The 14,138-nt window shown below is 40.3% G+C and overlaps 1 protein-coding gene across 4 annotated transcripts in view; it reads left to right on the plus strand.

Moving 5' to 3' along the window:
* The window catches only part of CCDC171 (coiled-coil domain containing 171), a 608,461-nt gene that overhangs the window by 214,955 nt on the left and 379,368 nt on the right, over positions 1–14,138 (plus strand). For all 4 annotated transcript variants that reach the window (XM_033920389.1, XM_033920380.1, XM_033920408.1 and 1 more), the window contains exon 15: positions 5,218–5,406. In XM_033920389.1, coding sequence (XP_033776280.1) covers positions 5,218–5,406 — 189 coding nt within the window. The remainder of the gene's footprint in view (positions 1–5,217; positions 5,407–14,138) is intronic.

The raw sequence follows: 14,138 nt of genomic DNA on the forward strand, positions 1-14,138 counted from the left end.
AATGCTAAAAAGATGAATAATGAAATGATAGTTGTGTGAAATGAGATCCAACTAGTGTGATACCTTAGGTGCGATATTATACAAACTGGAATATATTGTGAAAGATTACTGTGAATGTGAGCATTGAGAGAAAGTGACATGAACAAGATTTATTTAAAGGCTGAGTGGAGTGAGGGAAAAGTGAAATACCTACTGAGATGTCCAATATATCACATGTAGAGAGTGATGTGGAAAACAACGTAATAAAATGGTCATCAAAATTCTTAAAATGAAGGAGAATGAAGAGATGAAGTATGGATATGAGTTCTGAGAATTGCTACACCTGAAATGGCGTACGGGAATAGTCTGCATGCGGATGGTAAGAAATAGAAATAAAGCTTGTGTGGCCAGTACACAGGACTAGGATATCTTTAAATAAAACAGCTACAAATACTGGAGAAATTGAGGGGAAAGGCATTGGTTTAAAAGTAACTGCTCTGATTAGGGTTAATCCATGCCAATAGGAGACAAACAGGGTATAGACCAAAACAAAAACGAACCTGCATTGTCCGTGAAAGGAGGTCCCGAATTGTCATCTAACTTATTAGTACAAAAAAAGTATTTATACAACACTATTAAACATCCAGGATTATGCCAACGGATATTAGCCTGAAAAATAATCACTTACTTCGAAACTGATGTGAAAAAATCTCTCCTTCTGAGCTGATGCACTGAGTGAGTCCAGCTGCCGAAAGTGAAAGAAAAGAACCAGAGGGTTGAAAAAGGATTACCGGGCGTAACGTCAAAGGCACATACTGGATTTGGAAGTGACGTCAAAGGCTCGTCCTGGATATGGGAGTGGTATGAGGGGAGGGGAAGGGGTGGAAGGAGGCGAAAAGTGGAAACTGGCAGACCAAAAATCTATGGGCATGAATGCAGAATGCCAATAATAGGATATTGTTATTGAAAAAATGGAAACGTGTGTGTATATATGGTGAAAATGTGATTGCTGATGGGTACAATACTAAATAAAAAAAGAAATGTTATGTACAATGTGTACAGAAAACTAAGGCTCTTCTCTTCAAACCCCTAATTCAAAATGCAAAGGCATCTCTGCTTCCTCAAACTTGTAACTCATTGTCCATGACCACTAATTAAAATTCTTGTTGTAAACCACATTGAATCCTTGTCAAAACTTGCGGTATAGAAGAAAATGTATGGTATGCTATGGTATGAATTTCTTGTGTGGACTAATTCCAGGGATTATATGAAATCTGATCATGTTTTGATCACTTATCAAGCAGCCCCAGCACCCTTACTTCCTGCGTCAATTCATGTGCTCCACTAAGAACTACAAGAAAGTTACCAGCTAGAGGCTTATTTGATGCATTCAGTGTTTCTTCTAGAACAGGGGTAGGCAATTCTGATCCTTGAGAGCCACAGGCAGGTCCGGTTTTCAGGATATCCACAATAAATATGCATGAGATAGATGTGCATCTCAAGACTATTTTTATTGAGTTTGTTTTAATTTATTTTTTCTTTTATTTATTTTGTTTGATTAAAATTCATTTATTCATCTTGTTACTTACTATTTAATTTTTGAAATGTAACTTATTTTTATCTTTCTTGGATACTTTGGGGCTCCTTGTAATTACGTATATCATAATGTTTTTCTTTGGGGTTCTTCCTCCAATTTATCTTTTAATATAAGCAATGTTTTTCTCTCAGGCACTTTAGTTTAGATTGTGAGCCCATCCAGGACAGAGAGGGTGGTTAAATGTGCCTATTATATTATTAGCTTTGTAAACCGCTTAATACTTATGTGCTAGCGGTATTTTAAATTCAATAAATATAATAATAATGGCAACTGTCTTCTGGGAAGATGAAGAGCTTTAACTTCTGGAGTTCATGCCACATAAGACAACCATAACCGAGGAGAGTTATGCTAACAGAATGATTGCTTTGTGGGAGTCAGTTAAGGAGAAAAGACGAGGAAAACTCACTGCAGGCATGATGCTTCTTTTTGACAATACGCTGGTGTACATATCACGATATTCACAGGCTGCCATCTGAGAATGTGGGTTTCAGTAGCTGACCCATCCTCCCTACAGTCCTGTCCTGGCTCCCTTGGATTATCATCTGTTCGAGTTTAGAAGAAATCTCTCCGTGGACAGCGGTTTACAAGTGATGAAGACGTCAAGAAAGCCGTGATTTCCTGGTTTGAAGGTCAAACAGAAGAATTCTTTTCAAAGTGGTTCAAGTCATTGCAGAAAAAGTGGATGAAGTGAATGGAGCTATCAGGGGATTAAAAAATAAAAACATTTTTTGAACACTCTATTCTTTCCTACTGAGGTAGATTGAACACCCCTTATACTAAGAAATTTGCTTCTCACTGGGATACCAAGGTTCTGTTCTCTCCTGGTTTTCTTCCTTTCTCTCCCATCATACTTTCAGTGTATGTAATGATGGATCTTCCTCTTCTGCCATCCCACTGTCTACCAGTATATCTCATATTTCCACGAGAGCTGCCACATTCACATTACCCCTCTCTTCAAGTCACTTCGTTGGCTTCCCATCAGTTTCTGAATACAGTTCAAACTCCTCTTACTGATTTACAACTGCATTTACTCTGTAGCCCATCAATATCTCTATTTACTTATCTTTCCCTATGCTTTCCCCTGTGTTCCCCCCATGAACTCTGTTCATTGGGTAAGTCCCTCTTATCTGTACCCTTCTCCTCCACCGCCAACTCCAGGCTCCATCCCTTCTTTCTTGCCGCACTGTATGCCTGGTAACAGGCTGACAGTCAATACGTCATGATCTGTCTCTAGCAGTATTCATATCCAAGCTAACAGCCCACTTTTATGAAGCAGCTTTCAACTCTTACCTCACACTCATTGTCAGTTACCTATACCCATCGTATCATTCCTTCTGCTAGAAACTCTTCAACCCTGAGATGTCCTGTCTGTCAAGTTAGATTGTAAGTTCTTCTGAGCAGGGACCATCTATTCAGAGCTATAGAAATGATAAATAGTAGTAGTAAATAATAACAAATTTTAAGAAACACAGCTTTATGTAATCAGTGGCTTTGAGCGACCCAGGATGGGCTTAAAACGTTTAAAAAATTGTTTTCTGATCAAGCACAGTTTTTCAAACTTTAGGGTTTTTTGGGTAACCCTCCTAAAGGGATGGGGACCGAGATAAACTTTGTCCCCTGGTTTCTATCAGCTGTCAATTAACTTAGTTACATTTTATAATGGACATAAAGTACACAGGATTAAGAAAAATTATTTTTTATCTTTCATGTAAAGTCTTGCCTAAAACAAGCACTTTTTAAAACCTGTGTGTGTCTTTGAGCTGATGTAAAACCTAACATGGAGACTTTCCTCTTTCCTTTTTTAACATAGGGAGCACATGCTTAGATTTTAGCTTCACCCACCTTGTTTCCTTGAAAACACTGTGTGGTGCGTCTTTCTTAAATTATTTGCACTTATATGCAATATACACATGTAAGAGCTGCAGTTTACATGTGTATGAGTTTATGAAATAATGGCTATGATGTACAGATTCCATAAACAGATTTGTAAATGTGTATGGAAAAAAATATCCATTATTTTGGCTTGTTTTCAGTTTTTAAAGATAACTTCATGGAAGATTTTATCAAATATAATATGGGATGCAATCAGGATTCAGAACAAACTTCAGTACAGAGACACTACTAGGCTCCCTTATGGATACCGTCAGACAACACCTTAGTACAGGGGAAAAAATGCTGCTCATACAACTGGACCTAACTGCGGCATTCGACTTAGTGGATCACAACATCCTTCTACAGATCTTAGACGCAATAGGCATCTCAGATAAAGTATACTCTTGGTTTGAAGGATTCCTAAAACTCAGAACCTACAGTGTAAAATCTAACAAAGAAAAGTCAGAATCCTGGTCAAACCCCTGCGGCGTACCACAAGGATCTCCACTATCCCCTACCCTCTTCAATCTCTACACTGCTTCTCTAGGAACGCATCTGGACAATCTAGGCATAACCACCTATAGTTATGCCGATGACATCACCATCCTCATCCCATACGATCATTCTAAACCTACCATGACAGACAAACTTCACCAAACACTTGAAACAGTCACAACCTGGATGAAAAACCACAAACTTAAACTCAACCAAGACAAAACCAAATTCATCCTTCTCGAAAATGACAAGGTCCAAACCACAATCAACCTAGATATAAACGCAATCAAATACCCCATCCAAACCACCATAAAACTACTTGGCATGACCATAGACAGACGCGGCACTATGCAACCGCAAATAAATAAAACAATTCAGAAATCATTCGCAATCATGAGACAAGTCCGAAAATTCTTTGAAAGAACACAATTCCAACTTATAGTGCAATCCCTAATACTAGGTATATTGGACTACTGCAACATCCTCTTCCTTCCTTGCCCTGCAACGACGATTAGACAACTCCAAACAATCCAAAATACAGCTTTGAGACTCATCTATTCATTGAGAAAACATGATCACATCACTGAAGCCTTCATCAACTCACATTGGCTTCCAATCCAAGAAAGAATCCAATTCAAATTCTACTGCATATTATTTAAAACCCTACACGGAGACAGCCCATCATACTTGAACAATCGCCTCATCCAAGCACCCACTACCAGACACAGAAAAACGCACTCCCCATTCATACCCCCCTCAATCAAGGAAGTCAAAAGAACAAAACTACACGACGGCCTCCTAGCCACTCGAGCCGCAAGGCTGGACAACCAGATCTCCAACCTTCTGATGACCACCCCAGACTATAGGACGTTCAGAAAAGAAATAAAAACCATACTTTTCAAGAAATTCCTGAAGCAGCAATAACATCACGACCTCTTAGTAACTCTAAAACTGACATTAGATCTACCCATTACCGCACTAATAATAACAAAAGAACCTCCACTGTGACCACCTATTAATTCTTTTACAAACCACCTCATCCACAACAACACGTTAAATGTTTATAAGATCTACAACTTACCTCTCTAGCTAATCATTGTAACTCTGCTTTTTTAAATTAACCTTTTGTAATCCGCCTTGAACCGCAAGGTAATGGCGGAATAGAAATCCCTAATGTAATGTAATGTAATGTAATGTAATGATATAAACTGATGTTGGTCATATGATTATGCATTTTAAACTGAATGCCTTACTTTTTTCTGCCCAACATAAAGGTATCCTATTTGGAAAATGCTTGTAAGAACAAATCCGATACCATGAAGGAGCTTCATCAGACCCATGAAGCTGCTTTGGGTAAGCTAGCTGAACAGATTAAAGAGAAGGACAGCTCTTGGCAGAAAGAGAAAAAGGAAATGGAACTGCACTATTCAGCTGTCCTCACAGAGGTTAATGCAAGAGCACAGGTATATGATTCTAGATAGAGATTAAAAAAAAAAAAAAAAAAAAGAATTCCTAAAGTGGTTATCAAGGTTCATTCCAATTTAAAGTTTTGGGGTAATTTAATATGCTTTTAAGTTATATTTTGCTATTGATCTTTCTTAAATGGGTAATCTTATCATAATTGTACCTCAAAGAAATGTCTTACTTGACTGCTGAATTACTCGCCTTGTATTTCCTTTGCCGACCTTTAAAAATTATTCAGTAACTTGAGGCATGAATTGAAGGGCATATGGAGACATAGTGCGACATATTTAGAGTTCTCACAGAAATCTAAATTGAAGAAACAGTATTACTGATCGAAACAGTGGCAGAAATTCAAATTAAGGGCTCCCAAGCAAAATATGGGAAAGGACCCAGAGCAGGGAAGGTTCCCCAAAACAACCTGAATTTAAGACTTATTACAGCTAAGATTGGTTATGGAGGTATTTGTTTAAAAGATGCAGACTTATAAAGGGCCTCTGATTGGTTAAGGAATACTTATATGCTTGTTTGAAAATTTGGATATTCCTTTCTTCAAAAAATGATAGGATAATCTAAGGAAAATATAAGGTGAGTTGTAGAAAATCTATTTTTATAGATCTGTGCCAGTTGAAATATTTGACAGTGTAGAGTAAAGGGAAAGCTTCGTTATACCTGGGCTGAGGACTGTTTTCAAAAAGTGGAGAAATAAGAGAGGAGAGGCCATCGGCTTCAAAAGTATACCCCTCTTTATTGAAAATAGAGTTTTTAGCATTAAGGGGCAAATCCTATAAATGGCATCCCGATTGGCCTTAGGGGTCTGGCCAATCGGAGTCTTAAGTCATACCTAGTGCATCCCAGAATGCAAGTATAGTTGAATCAGGATTCTCACAAGATGAAGTTTCAGCTAGACTTTGCTAAACATATACCAATATTACACTATCAGCATTTTCCTGTTGGCTTTGCTGACTGACAGCAAATAAATGTTTTTGAAAACTAAATGCTCATAATACTTCTATATTTGACACTGGTATGATGTCTTTCACTCTTTATTAGGTAGTTTTTCTCTATTTCTACTTGATACTATAAAGCTGCCAGAGGAGGGCACACACTCCCCACTTTTAAAGAAGGAAAAACTGCTTGCAACTTTAGTTTGTTGGCAGCAGTCTTTTCTTGATTAGGTTTTTAATAATATATATGTTGGTTGTCATGGATTGTGGGAAATTTTTCATAATATATAGTTGGGGAATGTGCTTAAGCAAGATGATGAAACAATCATACACAGTATTTCCAAATTCTGTGAAGGAAAAATTTGTCAGTTTTGAGAATAGATTCAATTGCAAGTAGCTATACCAGATGTTTCAAAGAACATTTTCTGATTCATCTAAGACAGGAATGGGCAACCAGAGTTTTTGTGGGTCACAACCAAATTGATTTTCAAGTTTTCCACAATAAATATGGATGAGATTGATTTGCTTCTATTGCTGGCAAATTGATCTCATTGCATATTCATTGGGGCAATGTTGAAAACCTGACTGGGTTGTGGCCCTCAGACTCTGGTTGCCCACATCTGATCTAAGTCTTAACTTCTGGATTATGAATTCCCATTCAATTTCATATATAGCAGCATTCCAAATTGCTCACCAAATCAATTTATTTGAATATGAGTTGTTGGGTCAACCCTGCAATTTTTTATATAGTGGAATGGAGGAGTAAACTGGTGACCTGGGGATGAGGGGAACCAGGTTCAATTCACACTGTGACTATGGCAAATCACTTAACCATCTGTTGCCCTGGGAAAAATATGTACATATAATATATAAACACTTTTATTGTAACCACAGAAAGGTAGTATATCAAATCCTTTCCCCGACCCTTCTGCAGGACTAGCAAGCCTGATTCAACAGTAGTATTCAAACCATGACCTTGTATAGAAATACACCTGGAAAAGGAAGCCAAGCAGCACTGCCAAATCACGCGCCTGTTCGTGCTGCTCAGCGGCGGAAGAAACTCACGGCAGCCAGTTAGCAGCGGGGCAGGAACTAGTGATTGGCAGTAGAGGTATGAGGGTAGGGCAGACAGGGGGACACAGTGCAGAGCTTGGCGGTGGTGGCCTGTAATAATTTTGGAAGGGGGTATATTGTTGGCTCAAATATAAACTGGGACCCCCATTTTTGGGCCAATTTTTGGGCCCAAAATCCCAGTTTATATTCGAGTATATACGGTATACTGTACACTTAAAACCCTCTGCAATGTTTTCCAGCAGATATGAAAAACTAAAAAACCCTAGAATAATGTAAAATTTGCATTATTGTCAAGATGACTTAGAAAGTTGATCCTGGGAATAGAGAAATGCATGGGTGTATAATCACTGGGATAGTTTTCTGCAGAATTGTCTTTAGAAGAATTTCAATTGCAGCCGCCAACATTGTCCACAAGGAGCCATCTTTCCTCATAGTTTTTTGAAAATTTACTGAATGAATGGAAGGATTTGACAGCCTTTATCATGATTTTCCTTGGAAATCCCCTGTTCGTCCAGAAAATGATCTATATCATAAAGTTATAAACAGACCTTAAATTCAAAGCATTTGTGTAACAGTCATAGCCAACCTTTTCATGGCATAAATGGAAGACACCTTTTTGGTTAAATATCAGACTAAAACTGTCAAATATTTCTGGTTTATTGATGATATTTTTATGATTTGTCCTGAGGGAGAAGTCTCTTAAACAATTTCTTAGATTTTACACAAGAACATAAGAATTACTATACTGTGACAGATTGAAGGTCCATCAAGCCCAAATGCCAACCACAAGTACCCAGCAAGATCCCAATAGAGTAAAATAGATTTTATACTGCTTTATACTATTTATTTATTTGTTTGTTTATTTAATTACTTTGTACTCAGCTTACAATCATGTACATATACAATACTATAAAATAGACATTCTTAATAATAAATCCCACACACACATAATACATCACAACAGAATCATTCACTAAGGGCTTCTTTTACTAAGCTGCTTTAGGGCATTAACGCGTGCTAGATGCTAATGCCAGCATTGAGCTGGCGTTAGTTCTAGCCGCTAAAACTGCTAGCGCACCTTAGTAAAAGGAGCCCTAAGAGTTCAGCTGTCATACATTAAAATTTTTCTTAATTAATCAAGAACGCTTTCATGAATTGGTAAGTTTTCAGATATTTTTTTAACTGCTGCATTGTTGTGCAAAATCGTAATGTGCTGGGCAAGGCATTCCACAATTGTGGTTCAACAACTGAGAATGAGCTGTCAAAACATGATTTAATTACTTTAGCAATTTGCATCTGAAAAGACAAGTGATTATCAATCATACATCCTAAAATTCTAATGACAGACTTAACAGTTAACAATTTAGAAGCTGTTCCTAAAGGTAATTTCATTGGCATTTCAACATATCTGCTTATCACCAAAATCTCAAATTTTGCTACATTTAGCAGCAATTTATTAGTCATCCATTCATTTACATAGTCAATACACTTGTTCACTTGTGTTGCACCATCATCAGGAAAAAAAAATGGTAAATCATCCACATACATTCGGTAACTAACATTTAAGTTTTATGTTTTATTAAAACTTTATACCGCTCGTTCATACGACAGGTCTACAATAACTATAAAATGTAAAAAAGAACTCAAATTAAAATATGACAGACCTCAAGACATTTAAGCATACATACATAAATACCACACCACATAACCCAAAATAAACCTAAATGTCTTTTAGCCATTAAAATCACAGGATTCACATGGCAAAGACCCTTTCCCCTCAATATATATGAATTATCTTTGCTAATGAAGAATCTTTACCAAATACCTCACAAAATAAAATGTTTTTAGTCTAGTTTGAATGCTTGCATGCTTACCTCCAACCTCAATTCACGTGGTAAATGATTCCGTAATTGAAGACCAAAGAAATAAAAAGCCTTATTTTACCCTATTGGCTGAAGGAAGAACCAGCCTATTATCTTGGATTGATCTCGGAATTCTAACCTGCGCATAAGGAATTGTCAGGGTAAATACTTGAGTTGCTGAAGATAAAAAGCCTAATGTACAAGAGTCAAAGTTTTAAACTGAATTCTATAGAAAATAGGTAATCAATAAAATTGCAAATACAGTAGGATGACCTTATCAAATTTCTTTTTGAAACCCAATAATTTGATCGCTGTATTTTGAATTATTTGCAATCTTCTAAGATTACTTTTTTATACGCATAGAAACAATGTTACAATAATCCAATTTAGAAATTAATAGCGCATGAATAAGAGTATGTATATTATGCTCTTGAGATAGTCCTCTAACTACCCGTAACGTTCTTAGTGTATAAAAACATAATTTAATTAATCCTGAAACTTGCCTTTCAAAATTTAGTTGATAGTCAACGATGATTCCCAGATATTTAAAGGTTGATACTGATGGAATCTTCTATCCTTGGCTGAAGAGAATGGCCCGTTATTCAGCAAGACATACACGTCTCAATATTGACTAATTTATGATTGTTAAGCCATTTAGCTATTGTTATAGGTTCTTCACTAATAGGTTTTAAACTAGTTTGTATAGGATCAATTTTAGCAACAATCAGTATAACAATATACCCACATAACAATATACATAGAAACATAGAAATAGACGGCAGATAAAGGCCCACGGCCCATCTAGTCTGCCCACCTTAATGTCCCTCCCCTACCTTTGCCCTGTGAATAGATCCCATGTGCCGATCCCATTTGGCCTTAAAATCAGGCACGCTGCTGGCATCAATCACCTGTAGTGGAAGACTATTCCAGCGATCAACCACTCTTTCAGTGAAAAAGAATTTCCTGGTGTCACCTCGTAGTTTCCCACCCCTGATTTTCAACAGATGCCCTCTTGTTGTCGTGGGACCCTTGAAAATGAAGATATCTTCCTCCTCCTCGATGCGGCCCGTAAGATACTTGAACGTCTCGATCATGTCCCCCCTCTCTCTGCGCTCCTCGAGCGAGTATAGCTGTAATTTGTCAAGCCGTTTTTCGTATGGTAGATCCTTGAGTCCCGAGACCATCCGGGTGGCCATTCTTTGCACCGACTCCAGTCTCAGCACATCCTTGCGATAATGCGGCCTCCAGAATTGCACACAGTATTCCAGGTGGGGCCTCACCATGGATCTATACAATGGCATAATGACTTCCGCCTTACGTCTGACGAAACCCTTTCGTATGCAGCCCATGATTTGTCTTGCCTTGGACGAAGCCTGCTCCACTTGATTGGCAGACTTCATGTCCTCACTGACGATTACCCCCAAGTCTCGTTCTGCTACCGTTTTTGCTAGGATCTCGCCATTAAGGGTATAAGACTTGCATGGATTCTGGCTGCCCAGGTGCATAACTTTGCATTTTTTGGCATTGAAGTTGAGTTGCCATGTCCTAGACCATCGCTCCAGTAGGAGTAGGTCGTGCATCATGTTGTCGGGCACTGAATCTTCGTCTGTTGTGCATTTGCCCACTACATTACTCAGTTTGGCGTCATCGGCGAATAATGTTATTTTACCTCGAAGCCCTTCTGCCAAGTCTCTTATAAAGATGTTGAATAGGATTGGGCCCAAAACTGAGCCCTGTGGTACTCCACTAATCACCTCCGTCATTTCGGAGGAGCTGCCGTTCACCACCACCCTTTGGAGCCTACCTCCAAGCCAGCTCCCAACCCATTTCGTCAATGTGTTACCTAATCCTATAGAACTCATCTTGCTCAGTAACCTGCGGTGTGGTACGCTATCGAATGCTTTGCTAAAGTCCAGGTACACGATGTCCAGGGACTCCCCAATATCTAGCTTCCCCGTTACCCAGTCAAAGAAGCTGATCAGGTTGGATTGGCAGGATCTCCCCTTAGTAAATCCATGTTGTCGGGGATCCCGTAGATTCTCCTCATCCAGGATCTTATCTAATTGGTGTTTGATTAGAGTTTCCATTAGTTTGCTCACTATCGATGTTAGACTCACTGGTCTGTAGTTTGCTGTCTCCATCTTTGAGCCTTTCTTGTGGAGTGGAATGACGTTAGCCGTCCTCCAGTCCAACGGGACGCTGCCTGTACTAAGGGAGAGGTTGAAGAGCGCGGACAGTGGCTCCGCCAAGACATCACTCAGCTCCCTAAGCACCCTGGGGTGCAGGTTGTCCGGCCCCATTGCTTTGTTAACCTTGAGCTTTGACAGCTCACTGTAGACACTGCTGGGCGTAAACTCAAAGTTACTAAATGGGTCAACTGAGCCAACCCTTGTCTGTAGCTGAGGGCCGAGCCCTGGCGCTTCTCGGGTGAAGACTGAGCAGAAGTATTCATTTAATAGTTGGGTTTTTTCCGAATCCTTTTCCACATAGTCTCCGTCTGGTTTCCTAAGACGTACAATCCCGCCTGAGTTTTTTCTTCTATCACTGATATACCTGAAGAAGGATTTATCTCCCTTCTGGATGTTCTTTGCTAGAGACTCCTCCATGAGGAATTTAGCCTCCCTGAATGCTGTTTTGACGGCTTTTGATTTGGTCAGGTAGTCTGCTCTAGAGTCCTGCTTCCCTGATTGTTTGTAAGAGATGAATGCTTTTTTCTTCTCCTTGATCAGGTCTGAGATCTCCGCAGTAAACCACTGTGGCTTATTGTTCCTTCGCCGTTTACTTACTGATTTTACATAGCGGTTTGTTGCTTCTTGTATGGTTGCTTTCAAAGTCGACCACATGTCTTCCACGTTATCGGTTTCTTCTTGGCTTTGTAGCGCCTGGTGAACGAAGTCTCCCATTTCTTTGAAATTTGTGTCCTTGAATTTGAGGACTTTGGTTAGTGTAGTAGATTTAGTGAAACCTTTCCTGATATTGAACCATACCATGTTGTGGTCACTGGAGGCCAATGTGTCGCCCACCGAGACCTCTGTGACACTTTCTCCATTGGTAAGTATCAGGTCCAGTATTGCCTGATCCCTTGTCGGTTCCAACACCAGTTGCCTGAGGCTTGCTCCTTTTATAGAGTTTAATAGCCTCCTGCTGCTGCCGGAAGCAGAGGTAAGTGTAACCCAATCCACATCAGGCATGTTGAAGTCACCTAGCAATACTGTGTCCCCACGCAAGGTGATATTTTCTATATCTTCAATTATTTCCATATCCAGGTCATCCTGTTGTCTTGGGGGTCTGTAAATTACGCCAAGATACAAGCATTTGTCCTTCCCTCTGGCCAAATTAACCCAAAGGGATTCCCCAGTATACTGGACATCTGAGATTCTCGTGACCTTAATGTCATCTTTAGTATATAATGCTACACCCCCTCCCTTCCTACCCTCTCTGTCCCGGCGAAGCAAGTTGTAACCCGGTATGACCATGTCCCACCCGTGGGAGTCTGTGAGCCAGGTTTCGGATATCGCCACCACATCCAGGTCGGCATTCCTTATTTCTGTTTCCAATTCCAGGATCTTGTTTCCTAAACTGTGTGCGTTGACGTACATAGCCCTCCATGTTATATTTTTGTTATGTCTCAGTGGGGATATTCCTGTTTGAGCTATTTGAACTCCTTTAGCATTGTTTGTGTTATTTGTGCTTTCCTGAGGCTCAGAACCACAATGTGTACTCCCCATATACCCAGAACTACAGTGTGTACTCCCCCTAGACCCGGAATTACAATGTGACCCATAAATATGATGTGACCCTACTCCCGACTCAAAAGTGTGTGCTCTCACCCCTGACCTAGAATTTCGGTGTCTACTTTCCTCAGCCTCATAAATGTATTGGCATTTTAGTTCGCCTGGTATGTTGTTTGTGCCTGTACCCTCCCCCGACTTACCTAGTTTAAAGCCCTGTGGAGTAGGCGGGCTAGGCGGTGTCCAAGGACATTCTTCCCTCTTCTGGTTAGGTGTAGCCCGTCGTGTCCCTGTAGTCCTTGCAATGCTTCTCCATGGTGCAGAAACCCGAAGTTCATCTCCTTGCACCATCCTCGCAGCCAGTCGTTCGCCCTTTGTGTTCGATCCTCTCTGGCTCTGCCCTTGCCCCTCACTGGGAGAATCGAGGAGAAGACTACCTGCGCATCCATCCTCCTCAGCTTCTCCCCCAGGGCCCTGAAGTCTTCAGGTATGCTGTCCGGGCTGCTCCTTGCGGTGTCGTTGGTTCCGACGTGGATTAGAACCATGGGGAAGTGGTCTCGGGGCTTGATGAGTCTGTCAATGCAAGCAGTGACATCCCGGATCCTGGCCCCTGGCAAACAGCAGATCTCTCTTGATTGTAGGTCTGGTCTGCAGATTGGTCCCTCGGTGCCCCTCAGCAGCGAATCTCCGATGACCACCACTCTGCGCTTCTTAGGGGTGGGCTGTACTGTTGATTCCGGAGTTGGAACCGTCTGCTGAACAACTACTTGTAGCTCTTTCTCCGGACCTTCCTGTAGCAGCTGATATCTGTTCCTCAGGATGATATGAGGTGTCGATGTTGAGCTGTCCTGTATGGGGGAAAAAGAGACAGAGTTAGGTCCTCTGCATTTTTTTGTGGAGGAAGTCACCAACTGCCAGGAGTCAGCGTCTCCAACCACTTCCTGCATTCCGGTAGTTTGTCTCAAGGTGGCCGTTTTGGATGCTATGGGTGTTCCCAGGGTGGTCTTGTCAAGTTCCTGTTCAGCGATCTGAGACAGCTCCTGAATGACTCCATCGATGAAGGTTTCGTCGTCTCGGATGCTCCTTAAGCGCTGAACCTCCTCTCTCAGGCTCTTTAGCT

This window comes from Geotrypetes seraphini, chromosome 1 (genome assembly GCF_902459505.1).
Source record: "Geotrypetes seraphini chromosome 1, aGeoSer1.1, whole genome shotgun sequence".
Taxonomy (NCBI): domain Eukaryota; kingdom Metazoa; phylum Chordata; class Amphibia; order Gymnophiona; family Dermophiidae; genus Geotrypetes; species Geotrypetes seraphini.